The sequence below is a fragment of the Sinohyriopsis cumingii genome, chromosome 10 (genome assembly GCF_028554795.1).
Source record: "Sinohyriopsis cumingii isolate HCF-2022 chromosome 10, ASM2855479v2, whole genome shotgun sequence".
Classification (NCBI taxonomy): domain Eukaryota; kingdom Metazoa; phylum Mollusca; class Bivalvia; order Unionida; family Unionidae; genus Sinohyriopsis; species Sinohyriopsis cumingii.
In genome coordinates this window covers 103,639,577-103,660,312 of record NC_142970.1, presented here as the reverse complement: position 1 = coordinate 103,660,312, position 20,736 = coordinate 103,639,577, and the positions used below count along the sequence as shown (strand labels likewise).

Sequence of the window (20,736 nt, the reverse complement as noted above, 5' to 3'; positions counted from 1 at the left end):
TGATGGCAACATTTTGGGGTAAGGTGCAGAGCCACTCTTATTCAAAATGAGACATTTTATTTTAGAAGCTCTGAACTGACTGATTTCTAATGTCACATCTGGAGTTACATCCTGATCTGACTGATTTCTAAAGTCACATCTGCAGTTACATTCTGAACTGACTGATTTATAATGTCACATCTGGAGTTACATCTTGAACTGACTGATTTATAATGTCACATCTGGAGTTACATCCTGAACTGACTGATTTATAATGTCACATCTGGAGTTACATCCTGAACTGCTTAGTATATAACCCTGCATCTGAGTTACAGTGTAATAAGTGTAATTATGTAGTAACGATAATTATATAGTAACTACATTCCTGTCTTAAACCTACAGCTACCAGTCCATCATGTCACATTATTACTGATGTTAAGAAATTCCCTTTAAATAATGACTCATTCCCATCAAATGTTCACAGCCACATAGCCAGTGTCCACATTCTCTCATGTAAATGCAATGTTTGTTATGTTAGACTTACTTTCTATGGCCAGCTCTAGTCTCTGTGACAAGCTGACAAGCACCTCTCTAACACGGTTCTTATAGCTAACCATCGCTTCGCCATCTGAAATGCAACAAAAATGTATTAAATTCATACCATCAAAGTGATAAAAAACTGTGTGGAAAGCAAAAACTTTAAAGTGGATTTTCTGACTAAAATTAACATTTTGAAATGCACTGAACACATATTTTAGATAATCATACAAATAATAATACCATTAAAGACTATTTAATGAAGCAGGGTCTGGAGGTCTATTAAATGGAAAATCGTTTTGGAAATTTTGCATTTTTTTAATTCTATTTTTTGTTAAATTACAAAAGAAGAGATTACTGAACATGTAAACATCTTAACGACAAAGGCTACTTTGACACTTTTAATTACTTAGACATTATAGTAATTTTCCAGGTGAACTGCACCAGATTTTCTTAAGTTTCTGAATGGGAATTTATTTACACTCAAATCAGGAATGGGGCCAATTTTCAGCCCCACCACACACCATGAAAATTCCCCGAGAAGTAGCTATGAGAAATTTTCAAGATGGCTGCATTTGTGGGGAAGCAAATCAAGATTTTGAAGAGGCTTACCATGGTGACTATTGGATGTCAGATCAGTTTTGTTTGAGACCAACTAGACATCTTAAGACTTTTGGTTAAAATCTCATGTTGCTTTTTGTTGAGGAGAAGTAGCTATGAGAAAAGTTTCAAGATTGCTGCCTTGGTGACTATATTAAATGCTAGATTGCCAACATTTTCATTTAGAACCAACCAAATATGTCTCTTAGTAATATAGGATAGATGTAATTACATAGAGGCAAGGGTAATATAGCATAGATGTAATTACACAGAGACAAGGATAATATACGACAGATGTAATTATTTAGCAACAAGGGTAATAGGATAGATGTAATTACAAAGAGACAAGAGTAATATAGGATAGATGTAATTATACAGCAACAAGGGTAATATAGGATAGATGTAATTATACAGCAACAAGGGTAATATAGGATAGATGTAATTACAAAGAGACAAGGGTAATATAGGATAGATGTAATTATACAGCAACAAGGGTAATATAGGATAGATGTAATTATACAGCAACAAGGGTAATATAGGATAGATGTAATTACAAAGAGACAAGGGTAATATAGGATAGATGTAATTATACAGCAACAAGGGTAATATAGGATAAATGTAATTACATAGAGACAAGGGTAATATAGGATGGATGTAATTACATGATGTTGTGTGATATGCTGAAGATGCTTGTTCCAACCCTTCCAAAGCCTGGTTATCCAATGAGGTCTTTAGCTCTTCAAGAATTTTGTCAAACTTCATCTTAAATTTTGCCTCCTCAGCTCGCTTTGTGGTCTCGAAAGCTTCTTTGTAGATATCTGGAAATAAAGAATGTAGCAGTGCCATAAATTTTTAAAGGTCTTTGTAGCATGTCTGTACAATAAAACCTGACCTAGTGGACACAGACTCATAAAGGACAACCATTATGAACACATTTTCTAAATTTCATTGCATCTGGAACTTGTAAATAGTAGACACCTGTCCGTAAAGATCCATTATACTAGCCTTTCAAGTGTCCTATATAGACAGGTTGCACTGTAAATATCATATCACAGGAGTTATTGTGAATTACCCTCATTTTTACCCTTCCTGCTGCATTACAAAGAAGCAAACAACCAAAATGTGGAATGTCTATTTTCACTACAAAATACAGGGGGGAAAACCTCATTTTTTGGACGTGATTTTTTTTTCTACCCAAAATTTGCACGTGGTTGGAATCCGATTTTGTTTCAGATGAAAATGACAAAAATCTCCTGGGGTTAATGTGTTAAGTGCAAAACACACAAATGCACTGGCAGATCAGGGTCTCTGTTGTTTGTTCTACTGATTACTCCTAATGAAATGCATATACCCTGATTTGCCAGGGACTCCATCACTTTTAACACTGATCAGTTAATGTATGGGTTAATTTTGAGCAATTTTAGTTCCTGAATGAAATACAGTGAATGGTTATGGGGACATTGTACCTAATGCACTCTTGACCAGGTACCATACATTGTAATAGTGTGGCACATCTATCATTTTCATATCTTGATTACTTATTTTAGTATTTATTCATATCCTGATTACTTATTTTAGTATTTATTCATATCCTGATTACTTATTTTAGTATTTATTCATATCCTGATTACTTATTTTAGTATTTATTCATATCTTGATTACTTATTTTAGTATTTATTCATATCATTATTACTTATTTTAGTATTTATTCATATCCTGATTACTTATTTTAGTATTTATTCATATCTTGATTACTTATTTTAGTATTTATTCATATCTTGATTACTTATTTTAGTATTTATTCATATCTTGATTACTTATTTTAGTATTTATTCATATCCTGATTACTTATTTTAGTATTTATTCATATCCTGATTACTTATTTTAGTATTTATTCATATCTTGATTACTTATTTTAGTATTTATTCATATCTTGATTACTTATTTTAGTATTTATTCATATCATTATTACTTATTTTAGTATTTATTCATATCCTGATTACTTATTTTAGTATTTATTCATATCTTGATTACTTATTTTAGTATTTATTCATATCTTGATTACTTATTTTAGTATTTATTCATATCTTGATTACTTATTTTAGTATTTATTCATATCATTATTACTTATTTTAGTATTTATTCATATCCTGATTACTTATTTTAGTATTTATTCATATCCTGATTACTTATTTTAGTATTTATTCATATCTTGATTACTTATTTTAGTATTTATTCATATCTTGATTACTTATTTTAGTATTTATTCATATCCTGATTACTTATTTTAGTATTTATTCATATCCTGATTACTTATTTTAGTATTTATTCATATCTTGATTACTTATTTTAGTATTTATTCATATCATTATTACTTATTTTAGTATTTATTCATATCCTGATTACTTATTTTAGTATTTATTCATATCTTGATTACTTATTTTAGTATTTATTCATATCTTGATTACTTATTTTAGTATTTATTCATATCTTGATTACTTATTTTAGTATTTATTCATATCCTGATTACTTATTTTAGTATTTATTCATATCCTGATTACTTATTTTAGTATTTATTCATATCTTGATTACTTATTTTAGTATTTATTCATATCATTATTACTTATTTTAGTATTTATTCATATCCTGATTACTTATTTTAGTATTTATTCATATCTTGATTACTTATTTTAGTATTTATTCATATCTTGATTACTTATTTTAGTATTTATTCATATCATTATTACATTGTTTGTAGCATGTGACTACATTACAGTCTACATTGCTCGTAGTATGTGAGAAAGCTTGCCAGTAGCATTTGTGGGTCAATGGTTCTTTCTGAGAGGTTTCCCTGGTTCTTCCTCCACGATTTATACTGGCCACAATGTATAGCCCTATCTTGTGCTGAAAAATGGCATTAAACCATATAACAACAGCAACAACAACTCATATTATGTGACTACTTTAAGAAGTCAACATCATTTTCTGTCAGTCTCAATTACGCTGATTCATCAGTGATGAAATTTATAAAGCCAAGGACTGCATGTATGACTTTGGAAAAAATTATGATTTAATAATAATAATAATAATACTAATAATAATAATAATAATAATAGTCACGATATTAATAAAGTCATAATTCAAAGGGAGCCGCTGAATTAATATACAAGAACTAATCCCTGATGTGGCCTTTACTATGTACAAATTCTTTTAGGATGAAGTCAAGGAAAATTATGTACAGTACATACAATTAATATACACTATATTATATACAATTACAGAATAATATACACTATATTATATACAATTACAGCATAATATACACTATATAATATATAATTACAGCATAATATTTAACTTTTTTATGCTTCCAAATTAGTAGTATACCCATCTCTCCATTTGGCATACTGTTTACAATTTGTCTTTATGCTACAATTCGAAAAGTTTGTCTTAAAGAGCTCCCTGTCTTGTTTCAAAATTCTTACCAAATTTATGCACTATCAAATGTTGTTTTCACTCCCAGAATTATTAGCCTTCCGTGCTTTTGGAAAGTGGGTCTACAGGACACTGTCAAACAGTTCATCACATTGGAAAGTTGGTCTACAGGACACTGTTAAACAGTTCATCACATTGGAAAGTTGGTCTACAGGACACTGTTAAACAGTTCATCACAATGGAAAGTTGGTCTACAGGACACTGTTAAACAGTTCATCACATTGGAAAGTGGGTCTACAGGACACTGTCAAACAGTTCATCACATTATAACAGGATCATTTATCTTGAATCTGACAACTTTAAGGTCAACCTGACAGAAGACTAATAACAGCTGCCAGGTCACTAATGTCACTAGTCATCTGATTTATGGTGACTGAGTTATGCAAATGCATTCTAAACCAGGAACATATATATTTCCAAGTACTGTGCAATCACACTTGTAATACACAGGTCATTGATGACAAGATCATGTCTAATATGGCATAGGGGTAGTGAAGCAAAGCATTCTCAAGATGGCCTTATGGCACATGTGGTGTTGTCTGATAGTAGTACATAATCTTTTTGTGCTAATCTCATAACATGTGTTTGTTATACGGACCCTATCCTAAACCTTATTCATACCAAACACAGAGTGTACTGTGTTTGTTATACGGACCCTGTTGTATACCTTACTCATACCAAACACAGAGTGCACTGCTTTTATTATATGGACCCTGTTGTATACCTTACTCATACCAAACACAGAGTGTACTGTGTTTGTTATACGGACCCTGTTGTATACCTTACTCATACCAAACACAGAGTGCACTGCTTTTGTTATACAGACCCTGTTGTATACCTTATTCATACCAAACACAGACTGTACTGTGTTTGTTGTAAAGACCCTATCCTAACCCTAATCATACCAAACACAGAGTGTACTGATTTTGTTATACAGACCCTGTTGTATACTTTATTCATACCAAACAGAGAGTGTACTGTGTTCGTTATAAAGGACCCTATCCTAACCCTAATCATACCAAACACAAACTGTACTGATTTTTTATACGGACCCTGTTGTATACCTTATTCATACCAAACACAGAATGTACTGTTTTTTTAATACGGACCCTGTTGTATACCTTATTCATACCAAACACAGAGTGTACTGTGTTTGTTAAAAGGACCATATCCTAACCCTAATCGTACCAAACACAAAGTGTACTGATTTTGTTATACGGACACTGTTGTATACCTTATTCATACCAAACATAGAGTGTACTGTTTTTGTTATACTGACCCTATCCTAAACCATAATCACACCAAACACAGAGTGTACTGTTTTTGTTATACAGACCCAGTTGTATACCTTATTCATACCAAACATAGAGTGTACTGTTTTTGTTATACTGACCTTGTTGTATACCTTATTCATACCAAACAGAGTGTACTGTTTATGTTATATGGACCCTGTTGTACACCTTATTCATACCAAACAGAGTGTTCTGTTTTTGTAATATGGACCCTGTCCTAAACCCTAATCATACCAAACAAAGAGTGCACTGACACTGTAAACATGCTAAACCCAAAGAACTGCTATTTGCATAACAATCCAATAACAAATTTGCAAGTCTGCACAGAAGCTGTGGAACTATTAAGAATCCCTCCTGATATATGCAAGACACTACATAAGCCAAAAAAATATATATTTCTGGTTGACTGACCCTCCACTTTAAGTGCTGATAATAACACTTTTTTCACCCAGGGCAAAATAAATTATTATTTTTTTATAATTCCAAAATTGACTTGTGCATCTAACTGAGCCAGTATTGCCCATACTTGAAAAAAAAAAGTTTTAAAATGCAAAGATAGCCTTCAAAATAAGTGTAATTATATAGTAACGATAATTATATAGTACTTACAAGAAAGCCTTCAAAATAAGTGTAATTATGTAATAACGATAGTTATACAGTAACTACAAGATAGCCTTCAAAATAAATGTATTATACAGTAACTACAATATAAAAGATACAAGATCAAGATGTTAATTTCTGAAGAAGTTATCCATGTATAAAATACAATCTATAGGTAGTAGATATCGTAAAAGTGACCCAAGCTATAACTTAAGTCAATTATTCTGAAGTATCACATTCCAAATAGGAGGTAGGTTCAAATCCTACCATGTTACCAAACTGGGTAAAGGAGTAGGTTCAAATCCTAACATAATACTAGACTGGGACAGGGAGTAGGTTCAAATCCTACCATTTTACCAAACTGGGACAGGAAGTAGGTTTAAATCCTACTATTTTACCAAACTGGGACAGGGAGTAGGTTCAAATCCTACCATTTTACAAGATGGGGTCAGGGAGTAGGTTAAAATCCTACTATTATACCAGACTGGGACAGGGAATAGGTTCACATCCTACTATTTTACCAAACTGGGACAGGGAGTAGGTTCAAATCCTACCATTTTACCAGATTGGGACTGTGAGAAGGTTAAAATCCTACCATTATACCAGACTAGGAAAGGAAGTAGGTTAAAATCATATCATTATACCAGACTGGGACAGCGAGTAGGTTCAAATCCTACCATTTTACCAAACTGGGACAGGGAGTAGCTTCAAATCCTACCATTTTACTAGACTGGGTCAGGGAGTAGGTTAAAATCCTACTATTATACCAGACTGGGACTGGGAATAGGTTCACATCCTACTATTTTACCAAACTGGGACAGGGAGTAGGTTCAAATCCTACCATTTTACCAGATTGGGACAGTGAGAAGGTTAAAATCCTACCATTATACCAGACTAGGAAAGGGAGTAGGTTAAAATCATATCATTATACCAGACTGGGACAGCAAATAGGTACAAATCCTACCATTTTACCAAACTGGGACAGGGAGTAGCTTCAAATCCTACCATTTTACCAGACTGGGACAGGGAGTAGGTGAAAATCCTACCATTATACCAGACTTGGACAGGGAGTAGGTTCAAATCCTACCATTTTACCAGACTTGGACAGGGAGTAGGTGAAAATCCTACCATTTTACCAGACTAGGACAGGGAGTAGGTTCACATCCTACTATTTTACCAAACTGGGACAGGGAGTAGGTGAAAATCCTACCATTTTACCAAACTGGGACAGGGAGTAGGTTCAAATTCTACCATTTTACAAGACTGGGACAGCAAGTAGGTGAAAATCCTACCATTATACCAGACTGGGACAGGGAGCAGGTTCACATCCTACTATTTTACCAAACTGGGACAGGGAGTAGGTTCAAATCCTACCATTTTACCAAACTGGGACAGGTAGTAGGTTCAAATCCTACCATTTTACCAGACTGGGTCAGCTACATGTACCATGGTGTGTACCTAGGCAAGGCACTTTACTCCAATTGCCTCAGCACTAAATAACCGACTTGTGTTGCTGTGTAATAAATCAGCAAACCAAAGTATTCCCAAAAGAATGTGTCATGATTGTGAAAAAATGCAATAAAATCAGCTATTTAACTAAAACCACATTTTTTTCAATAGTTAAGAACTAAAATCAAGTGAGGTAGGTTAAACAGAAATTTATGAAAAAAAATATTTTACCTGCATTATGAGAGCAGTGCTATATTGAGGGGATTTATAGAGAGGGAACACTATTAATTAATGATCAGTAGCTTGAAGAGTGAAACAAATTTACTATAAAAAAAGTATTGTACTTTTATGGAAGAATTAACAGTCTTTCTAACTTTTTCATGAAGTATAACATCATTTAGTCCCTTTCAGAGTGCCCCTTTTTATCGTTTAGCACTTACAATAATAACAATGTCTCAGAGTGAATAACTAGCCAGAATAGGTGATGACAACCTCTTGTAACTTTGAAAAACTAATGTAAAGATGATATCAGGGTAATAGCACAGTAATGACAGCACCTGAAAATAATGCACTATATGTAAAACATAATTCTTTAGAAAAGAAGTTTAATAGCTCAACTGACTTGAACAACACTTGTTCTTTGGTCTCAATTTCATCACACTTTGTAGTATATGTGTCTAGACACATATCCCTTTGTCAGCTGGATGACCAGCCAAATGCCACACAAAAAATGAAGAGATCGGTTGAATTAGGGCTTGGTAACACCAGCATTTCACTTTTGACAAAATGAGATGCATTGTGAAATTTGCTATAGGAAAACAAAATAGTTTTGCACCTCCAGTGCAGAACTGAGGCTTTGCTAAAAAAATTATCTTAGTTTCCCTCTTAATTGTGACTCCTGTGCATCCCTTGAGGGCCACGTTTCTGATCAGTACTTTAAATGAAAACAATTATTTGTCTCCCTGTCACACTGGGGGACACACTATCCCTAGCTCATTTAGATCTTAATATGTAACACTGTTGATGATTTGACCCAGTTATTAAATATTCATCAAGGCTCAATCCACCTGAAAAGCTCACACCAGCATCCATTTGTGTGTGTAACCCTAATTCATAATGCATGCACACAGTTTGAATCATTTCTTATAGGGACAAGACCCTAATTATTATGCTACAGAAAGGTTAACTGCTATAATGTAGGTTTATCTATAATCATCAGATTTAAAATTTATGAATATCACAATTTTTTGGGGCTATATGTTGTAGGACCAGTCCTTACCATAAATACAGCTTGTAGACATAATGATGTATAGCAATACTGGTGTAATCAGACTGATGTATAGCAATACTGGTGTAGCCTGACTTATGCATAGCAACACTGATGTAGCATCACTGACATATAGCAATAGTGGTGTAATCAGACTGATACAAAGCAATATTGGTGAAACCAGACTGATGCATAGCAATGCTGGTGTAGCCTGATAGATAAAAGCAATACTGGTGTAATCAGACTTATGCATAGCAATACTGGTGTAATCAGAATGATGCAGAGCAATATTGGTGTAGCCTGACTTATGCATAGCAACATTGGTGCAATCAGACTGATGCAGAGCAATATTGGTGTAATCAGACTGATGCAGAGCAATGCTGGTGTAGCCTGATAGAAAAAAGCAATACTTGTGTAATCAGACTGATGCATAGCAATATTAGTGTAATCAGACTGATGCATAGCAATATGGTGTAATCAGACTGATGCTTAGCAATACTGGTGTAATCAGACTGATGCATAGTAATACTGGTGTAATGAGACTGGTGCATAGCAATAATGGTGTAATTAGACTGATGCATAGCAATATTAGTGTAATCAGACTGATGCATAGTAATAATGGTGTAATCAGACTGATGCATAGCAATACTGGTGTAATCAGACTGATGCATAGCAATATTGGTGTAATCAGACTGATGCATAGCAATACTGGTGTAATCAGACTGATGCATAGCAATACTGGTGTAATCAGACTGATGCATAGCAATATTAGTGTAATCAGACTGATGCATAGCAATACTGGTGTAATCAGACTGATGCATAGCAATATTGGTGTAATCAGACTGATGCATAGCAATATTAGTGTAATCAGACTGATGCATAGCAATACTGGTGTAATCAGACTGATGCATATCAATATTGGTGTAATCAGACTGATGCATAGCAATACTGGTGTAATCAGACTGATGCAGAGCAATAATGGTGTAGCCTGACTTATGCACAGCAATAATGGTGTAGCCTGACTTATGCACAGCAATACTGGTGTAATCAGACTGATGCAGAGCAATAATGGTGTAGCCTGACTTATGCACAGCAATACTGGTGTAACCTGACTTATGCATAGCAATAATGGTGTAGCCTGACTTATGCACAGCAATACTGGTGTAATCAGACTGATGCAGAGCAATAATGGTGTAGCCTGACTTATGCACAGCAATACTGGTGTAATCAGACTGACGCAGAGCAATAATGGTGTAGCCTGACTTATGCACAGCAATAATGGTGTAATCAGACTGATGCAGAGCAATATTGGTGTAGCCTGACTTATGCATAGCAATATTGGTGTAGCCCTCGCTAGGACAATAAATGGCGCTCAGCATCTATCAGAAACATCAACTTTACAAACCTCTTTTTTCTTTCTCTTTCTGCTTGTTAATATTGCTGTTATGGTCTGGCTGAGGAGGTTCTTCTTTTGGCTTTGGTTGATGCAAACTTTCCATGGAAAGGGCCTTTGACAGATATGCAGTACTGGGAGGGGGTGGTATGCCATTGTTGATTTCTGAAGTACACAAAATATTTCTTTTGAAACAAAATGAACTAAATATTTATTAATAACTATATATATATATATATATATATATATATATATATATATATATATATATATATATATATATATATATATATATATATGTATTACTATAGAGCATACTGTCTAATAATGAGACTACCTTATAACGAAGTACACGGAGTAATTTAATGAAATGGGATCCATGACCAATTTCACCTTTTAAAATAAAGTGTGCTATAATGAAGGACCTTATAAAGAGGGGGATTGGTATTATGCTCTATGTATATCAATTGCATTTAAAAATGTATTATATGGGCCACCATATGTATTCACATAAAAGACAAGTCCAACTGTAAAACAATAAAGACCCTGATCTGCCAACACATAGTGCACCAGTAGATCAGGGTCTATGTTGTTTGTTCTAATGATTACTCCTAATGAGCTCCATAAATCCCTGGCCTGATGGCACATTATGTGATGGGAGATCTGGGTCAGTGCAGTTTGCAGGTGGATTCAAATAAATGGGTACCAGTATATGCAGTAAATTCTGCGAAACAGTGTGGATTCACCATCTTGGGGTGTATGATTTAGATTTTTTTTTAAAATTTAAAATGTAGTTTTAACAATTTTTCCATCATATTGCTATAATGTCTGCAGTGTGGCAGTTTATAGTGATGTCTAGCACTGGGGCATAATGTCGTAACATGTAGCATTATGTCCCACCCAGTCACATTACCCTGACACCAGGCCGACCAGTCCTAACACTAACCTCGTAATGCTGAGTGCCAAGCGAGGAAGCTGTTAGTACCATTTTTGTAAGTCTTTGGTATGACTCAGCCAGGGATCGAACCCAAGACCTCTCGCATACGTGGCGGATGCTCTAACCACTAGGCCACTGAAGCAGTCCATTTTGGGGTATAAACATTTTCATTGATTTTGATCCAACAGATGCAAAATATGAATTTCGACTCAACACAAACTATTCAGCTATAAAGAAAACAGGACCCCACCTCCTGTTCTTAAAATGCATTTCCATTCAATTCTGCAGCAATGAAAATTTTAAGCAAGACCATAAAGAAATGGTGCTACCAAAACAAAACAATCCACAGTTATCATAAATCAGACCTAAACAGTCTTTTAATTTCAAATTTGTGTCATTTTGTGGGAAATATAAATTTTTAAATCCCTGACCCAATTTCATTTTAAAACTAGGATTTGCCCATTATAAACCTCACACATTCAGCATAATAAAGGTCTTTGCCATATGTTTGAAACCTAGTACAACACTTTGTAACTTAATGTCTATTTAAACTCTTGACTGCAAAAATAGCTTGTTATGTGAGTACTAGCATGTTATTGAATTTTAACAACAAAATAAACAGTCCACAATCTGTAATAAACTATCACATTACAATTTTGTTGATATTGTTGTTCTTGATCATTGATTCCTGTAACATCAGACGACTGTATTGTGTACGGGACATAAGTAGAGCCCTGTATGTAGTTAATATCATATTTTTTAAAAATTCTTCAAGACTTGAGAATGGTACTGTTATATTTTTGTTAAATTCTTTAAGACTTGAGAATGGTGTTTTATTTTTGTTAAATTCTTCAAGACTTGAGAATGGTGTTATATTTTTGTTAAATTCTTCAAGACTTGAGAATGGTGTTATATTTTTGTTAAATTCTTCAAGACTTGAGAATGGTGTTATATTTTTGTTAAATTCTTCAAGACTTGAGAATGGTGTTATATTTTTGTTAAATTCTTCAAGACTTGAGAATGGTGTTATATTTTTGTTAGAATTTAGGTCACCTGCCTGATCAGATCTATTTGAATCCCCACAAGACCCTGATCAACCAAGTGCATCATGGGTATGGCAATATATAGGTCAATACTTAACTACCTCTGATTTGGATGCACAATGGACAGCACTTAATTAGTAAATACGCAATTATTTATAAAACCTAAAAAAAATATCACCAAGAATTTCATAGGATTTTTAAATTTAAATTGTATTTTGTGAAACAGTTCTTGTGATAGCTACACAACATGTACATATAATGATATGACAATTGTTGGGACAAGTTTTACTGTTTTGCATTTGATTGCCCAAACCCTACTAAATATGTAGGCTTATATTCAAAGCTTGTGTCATGTTAGTTGTACATGTAAATAAACTTTAAACTCTAGAAGGGTCAAAATTAATGTCATCACTGTCATGTCAGTTGTCAAATGCCATCAAAACTTTCAAAGGATTAAAACTAGTGTCATATAAGCTGTACATGTCATATATGCTGAAAAACAGCAAAAGAATCAAATCTAGTGTCATGTGAGTTTGTCAAAGGTACTAGGTAGTCAAATTTTGGGTCAAAAGTAGTGTCATGAAATTTGTGTTTGTTAAATGTAGTCAAAATTCTTAAAAAGGTAAAAACTAGAGACATGTGAGTGGAACTTGTCACATGTACTGAAAAGGGTCAAAAGTAGTGTCATGACATTTGTATTTGTCAAATGTAGTCAAAACTCTCAATGATTAAAAGCAGTGTCATGACATTTGTATTTGTCAAATGTAGTCAAAACTCTCAATGATTAAAAGTAGTGTCATGACATTTGTATTTGTCAAATGTAGTCAAAACTCTCAATGATTAAAAGTAGTGTCATGACATTTGTATTTGTATTTGTCAAATGTAGTCAAAACTCTCATTGATTAAAAGTAGTGTCATGACATTTGTATTTGTATTTGTCAAATGTAGTCAAAACTCTCATTGATTAAAAGTAGTGTCATGACATTTGTATTTGCATTTGTCAAATGTAGTCAAAACTCTCATTGATTAAAAGTAGTGTCATGACATTTGTACTTAAATATAGTAAAAGTTCTCAATGTCTCAATGATCAAAAAGTAGTGTCAAGTAACCTGTACTTTTAATTGTAGTCAAAACTTTCACTGAAGACACTAATACTATTATTTGCTGCAATACAATTACCATTTTGTTGTATACTAATTAAAAACCTTTAAAGGTATGTACTAATCTATCAATTTTCAAGGGTGAAAGTATTTCACTTAACTGGGATTATTATTCATTTCACACTGGTCTTTGATGCTAATTGGAGCATGAAATCTTGAAGACAGTACATTATGTTACCATATATCTACACTCTTTTATAGCTGGGGTCTAAGTGTAAACTGCACAGACCCAGCTACACAACCATGTGAAAGCAGATCCAAGTCTATGCAGGTCTGTTAGGAGTCATCAGTAGAACAACCAATATAGATCCTGATTTGCCAATGTATAATGCTATAGCTGTTCAGGGTCTATGTTGTTTGCAGTTGGACCCAACATATAAACGAGTATATACCAGCAGCGTTTCCAGCTGTGCTTGGTCTTGTACCACTTTTGGGTCAGCCATGGATTAGATGTTTGAAAAATGTTATACCTTATTATGCATAATACAAATGTTGAAAGACATTGTTCATGTTTTACAAATTGGTGTTTTGACAGCATTTATCTAATGAAAAGCTCAGAGGGCATGGCCTTCAAAACTTTTTTTAATAGTGGGGTGAGCTTTACATCACAAATAGCTTTCTTAAAAACAAATTTAAAATTTTTTCTTTGAGTAGGACAGGGGCATGCAGTTTCGTCAAGGACTTCGGGCCAGATAGCAATAGCCACACTGTATGTTATAAAGGTAACCAGATAAAACCATGTCACAGGCCAGATGCAGCCCATGGGCCATAGGTTGCATATACTTGGATAAAACCATGTCACAAGCCAGATGCAGCCCACAGGCCATAAGTTGCACATGTTTGGAGTCTGGAATGGGTTTTAATTAACTGTGGGCTATCATTGGAGAAATACAGTTTCTTAAAAATACCAATGAATCAAGTTAAATACACAAAACAAGTGATCAGTGGAACCTGGTACATCACCATGTCCATTGTATTTGACTTGTATAAAGCTTGATCTGTAAACCTTTAACACAAAACGTTTAACATCGTTGACTAAGCCATTAAATGAACGAGGGCAATACAATAACATTCATGCAGGTGTGTGCCATATCAACTTAACAGCTCACCATAACCAAATTTTTACATGTATACTGAATATTCACAAACATGGACAAAAAACTTTATCATATCTTTTTCATTTAGCCATAAGTAATTACAGACCTTAAATTAGACCATTCATTAAGAATGTGGTATAAGAAAAAAAGCAACACATGTTCATATGTATACATCAAAATAAATTTTTCTGTGGGATGGTTCATGAGGGGTATGGGAAATGTTAGAATAAATAAAAGGGATTGGTGTATTTATGATAATCCAGTTAGTTTAGCTTTTGATTCACATTCCTAGGCATGTGGGTTTGATACCCACCCAAGAATGGCTGCTCCAGTGTGTTCAAGGGAGAGGCTTGAAATGATGTAGCCAGTAATGTGTTAAAAGTGCAGTTTAAAAAAAACCCACAAAAAAAAACAACCAATCTTGTCGATACCAGTGTATTTTAGGGAATGATCCTGTATCCGGACACTGACAATATCACTACAATATGACATCATGTAAATGTATTCAGTTTGAAATTCAACAAAATTAGAATTCATATCTCACCAATGAAACTCAGCAGTGTCAATCAACATCAGCGTACCAAAATGTAAGAAGAGGAATATTTGTTTTTTTATGCTGACTAAGCACTTTAATTTTTTATGCTGATGACTTCAAGCACTTTAAATAGTTTCATGTAACAGTTACTGGCAGCTTTGGTATCTGACAGTTGGTAGAAGTACATCTGGCTTGAAATCCGTGGCATGTGGATTTGATACCAGCTCAGGCCAGCAGGTGTCTCTGTGCATGCCTATGAAAGTCACTTAACGCTCTCATATTCTTGGCATGATATAGGTTATGCCATGTTCGAAGGGCTGTAAAAACCAACCAACCAACCATATTATTTGCTTCATTTAATTAACTGCTATCCAAGTTCATTTCTTTTGCAGGTAGGTACAAATTAATAAGACTAATCAAGCATTACCTTCATTGCAAGACAATGGGGACAGCCTAGCAAATGCTAAGAAAAATGGTGGTTGAACTCATCATTGGGCTAAGTATTTTTTGTCTGCTTTATATAAAAGATTCGCTAACTATCTGTACAAGTGAATGATGGATTAATCACCTGAGAAATGTGGGACCTGTGTTATCAAATATGGGACATACGAAATAAGAAGCATCTGATCTACCATACAATGACATGTCGTGTGAAATATTTGACCATGAAAGCAAGAAAGCTCATTAAAATGAGTCGCATCAGCAATTTACTTTAAAGTGCATACATTTGTTAAGTGGGTGTGAACATCTGAAGTACTGCGGGGGAGTTGTGTTTATTCTTTCTGATTTGATAATGGCAAAAGTAATTGTCATGTACAAATATTGCCCAGTATGATAAGGGATTTGAAGTTAATCCAAGCAGTGGCTTTCAAACATCATGAGTGGTATTTGAACTGTTAAGCTCTCCACTTTAAAGGGCGAGTTCCCTGCTGTATAGGTGTCAACTTCTGTGAGATTTAGGAATGATAACAGAAAATCTCACATTTTTCCTAGCAGTATATGGTATTTATGTGAATATTATCAAAAGACAAGGTACAGTATAATATAGGTTGCAGGGAAAATTAGTTGAAAGATAGCTGATGATCTTCAAACAGAATTTTATCAAGAACTAGGTTGAAATTGACCAGGTATTTAGCTAGACCCATTAACACTCCTGTGAATTAGGCCACACAAAATGAATGTGTTGTTATTAAATGTAAGTGGTTAGACAATCTGAAAATAATTTTGATGTTAACTTCTCGTTTGTCAGAAATCCAGGTCTCAAAATATGCAAGACAGAAAATAAATACAAGTTTTGCCTCCAAATCACGGAACCCATTTCTAATGTATAGTAAGAAAAGTGCAAATTTCATACAAGTTTTATCACAAGTACAAAAAAATAATTCCTTTATTTCTGAAACTTTTAATTTATGAAGAAATATACACAATAAAATGAACTTTGATTGCTAAGTCAATATTATTTTCTTTGAATTTAAAAAAAAAATCTAATTTGGTGTGGCATTAACAGCCATGGCAAGACAGTTTATACCTGTCTAAAGATAATATATAATTGGCTAAAGTTTCATTAAAATATCTTCAGTGATTCAAAAGTAATACTTGGAGAAGGATGCAATCAAAGAGCTTCATTTCCTTTTCATGTGACCATGACCCTTGACCTTGAGACAATGGGTGTGGTTATGGTGTACAGCCTGACTCTAGTCATGATATACATTTCAGACAAGTTTCACTTAGGCATCTTCAGCAGTACAAAAATTATATTTATTCTATGTAAGGACATAAGTCGCAGAATTACATTTTCTTTGTCATAACCTTGACTTAGAGGTCGAGGACATGCCTGACACTACTTGACCTTGTGGTTGGGCATGTAGCCATAGCATGTGATACACCATCTTTATATAAAAATTGTGTGAAGTTTCATTAAAATATCTTGAAAGTTTTAAAATGCTATACTACAGACAAGTATACAAGTCACAGCTGGGAGCATAAATAATATGTGATACCATCAAGTCTCGATATATACTTGGGCAAAATTTCATGAACATCTCTCTTAAGCCACTGCAGAAATATGGCCTAGAAGGATGGAGAGACAATACTATATAATGCTGCAGGTCTTAAGATCATAGGCACACAAGAAATATTATACGATGGTTGCTACACACAAAGAAAATGTGAATCCAAGCTATTATATATTACAAGGGTTTCCAACTATTTTTGTTATCTTTGAGCCAAAAAAGATAAAATGCTTAAGGTCATAAGTTGCATGAGCATGAACAGTTCCTTATCAGTAATTATGCATATTAATATGCATATTTTCAAAAGCACTGCATACAATGGCTGTACAGTGTGAAGGACTAGGCCAGTGCTGTCCAACCATTTTGACACCATGGGCCACTGACAAATGTTTATCTTGAAGCAGAGGGCCACAGCAGAAAACTGAAAAGCGATGACTATATAGCTGCTCAAGCTCTGGCGGGCCATTTAAAATCAACCTGCGGGCCGTGGGTTGGACAGCACTGGACTAGGCCATATTGGCTCAGGATGTTGGACACACCTGATTGATTAGGTAATTGATGTGTGACCATGAATAATCTTTATTCATTTATAAACTTCCTTGTATGTCTTCCTACATATACACTATTGGCTTTTAAACTGATAGAAAGATATACTTTGTGTAATTACCTAAGCAGATTAGACCAATGCCATCTCCCACAAATGATTTCTTATTAATACAGCATCACCTATGCTAATGTCAGTCAATTAAGTACTCTAGGTGATGTTAGTTACATTATCTCTGGGGGTCCCGAGTGGCCGAGTGGTCTAAAGCACTCACCATTACGGATCACTACCATCTCACCTGTGTCTGCGTGGGTTCAAGTCTCAGGTTTGGCCAATGTGGTTATGTGAGAAAGCTTGCCAGTAGCTTCTCGTGGGTCGGCGGTTCTTTCCGGGGTTTTCCTGGGTTCTTCCTCCACCATTAATACTGGCCGCCACGTATAGCCTATCTTGTGCTGAAAAATGGCGTTAAACCCTACAGCAACATCAACATTGTCTCTGTTTACCAGCTTACATAGACATTAAGTATGGCTGTTACAGACAAATACCAAAGGTCTCTTCTCCCTTTTAAAAGCCAAGATTACTTAAAGTCATATTTTTCTATAAACATGACCATGCTGGGGGTAGGGGGTATTGGGAGTCAATAAATCAAATTTTTGTGTGATATGTTTTGGCAGGTATGATTTTGCATGATAATGTTTATATTTTTCCTTATTAATTAGAATGGAACCCATAAGAAGACCAGGACTAGATCTTCAGTACCTCCACACCCCATATCAATTATCACTATTAATTTCATACAACAAAATTTTGAAATTTCACATTTTTCCATCAAGGAAAGAAAGTCTTACTTTTCAGCTGATACATGAACACCATGTCAGTTTATGGGATGCAGCCATCCATACCCCTCTCCCACCAGTGGCACTGTCCCCTGAAACACCAGAGGGAGCTTCTACCCTCCCATCTATTATTTTTATTCTACTTCTCCTGTTACTTTATTTCTTATTGAACTCCTGTGTGTAGTCAATGAATGCAGGGAAAACGACCAGTTTAAATAAATTAGACCATACTAGGTCATTAGTCTCAGCATTCATATGGTTTCCTTACTCTCAGCATTGATATGTTTCCAAGCTCAGCATTCATATGGTTTCCTTACTCTCAGCATTCATATGTTTCCATGCTCAGCATTCATATGGTTTCCTTACTCTCAGCATTCATATGTTTCCAAGCTCAGCATTTATATGTTTCCAAGCTCAGCATTCATATCGTTTCCATACTACAAATATGATACAATGCCTGGGAGTAAAGGACAATGTATTGATAACCTGGTCATTAACAACTATATTAGGATCTCTTGACAGATTCATCACTAATAAAGTGTTACTTACACCTAGACAATCCGAGCTGACTGTCTCTCCTTTGTATGTTATCTAAATGTACACATTGGAGCAATCACAGCTCAGTGGTTAAGGTTTTGAACTTCTGACCAGAAAGGTGTGGTTCTAATTCCCATCATCTGATCAGCCCAGATCAACTACCATGCTGTCTCCTTTGCTAAGGTACTTGTATAAAAAAGTACCATTTTAACATTCTGCTTTGTCATACCAAATTGCTAGGTCATACGTTACAAATCAAATTAACTGTCTATAAACAAGCTACTACTTAGGGGGTATCCTTTAAAATCTCTCAATTGAATGTACTTTATCGCCCATAACAATCTCACACCTTCTTTCAACAAGAGAGATAAAATTTGGTAGTGGAAATAAAAGGTGGAGATTGCCAATAGATACTTAACTTCCTTTGAATGCTACAATGACATGTCCCTTGGAATACTACAATGACATGTCCTTTGTAATCAACAACGACCCAGAATTAAATGAACTCCATATTATGCCAGCAAAAGATATCAAATTTCAAATAATTCCATTATGTCCTACAAACCTCCTAGTTATTGGTACTTAATGGAATTGGTTTTAAGATATGGTAAATGCATCAAGGGTATCAAATAAAACTGGTATCGAGATGTATCTGAAACATGCAGATACATTACACCCTCATTATAATACTACCCATGGGACCTCATTATAATATTGTCCATGGGGCCTCATTATAATGCTGTCCATGGGACCTCATTATAATGCTGTCCATGGGACCTCATTATAATACTGTCCATGGGACCTCATTATAATACTGTCCATGGGACTTCATTATAATACTGTCCATGGGACTTCATTATAATGCTGTCCATGGGACTTCATTATAATGCTGTCCATGGGACTTCATTATAATGCTGTCCATGGGACTTCATTATAATACTGTCCATGGGACTTCATTATAATACTGTCCATGGGACCTCATTATAATGCTGTCTATGGGACTTCATTATAATACTATCCATGGGACTTCATTATAATGCTGTCCATGGGACTTCATTATAATACTGTCCATGGGACTTCATTATAATGCTGTCCATGGGACCTCATAATGCTGTCCATGGGAACTCATTATAATGCTGTCCATGGCAGTCACAGAGTATAGGGTTTTAGAGTATAACCACCTTATAATTTAGTGCATGATATAATCTACCTCATAATAAAATGGTATCCATGACTATACTCATCTGATAATATGAAATGGTATCCATGACTATACTCATCTGATAATATGAAATACTATACTGAAGGGCCTTATATATATTTTAATACATTATGCCTTAATATGTTATAATGAAAAGTTTTGTAGTGGGGACAGTGCTATGGAGTCTATATATATTTAATGCATTATGCCCTGATATGTTAT

At 34.4% G+C, this 20,736-nt stretch overlaps 1 protein-coding gene across 6 annotated transcripts in view; it reads right to left on the bottom strand.

The window, feature by feature from the left end:
- Positions 1-20,736, bottom strand: part of LOC149790748 (uncharacterized) — a 253,054-nt gene that overhangs the window by 54,850 nt on the left and 177,468 nt on the right. For all 6 annotated transcript variants that reach the window (XM_089972803.1, XM_089972807.1, XM_089972808.1 and 3 more), the window contains 3 exons: positions 10,625-10,777; positions 1,779-1,934; positions 524-607 (listed from right to left, as the gene is read on the bottom strand). In XM_089972803.1, coding sequence (XP_089828929.1) covers positions 524-607; positions 1,779-1,934; positions 10,625-10,777 — 393 coding nt within the window. The remainder of the gene's footprint in view (positions 1-523; positions 608-1,778; positions 1,935-10,624; positions 10,778-20,736) is intronic.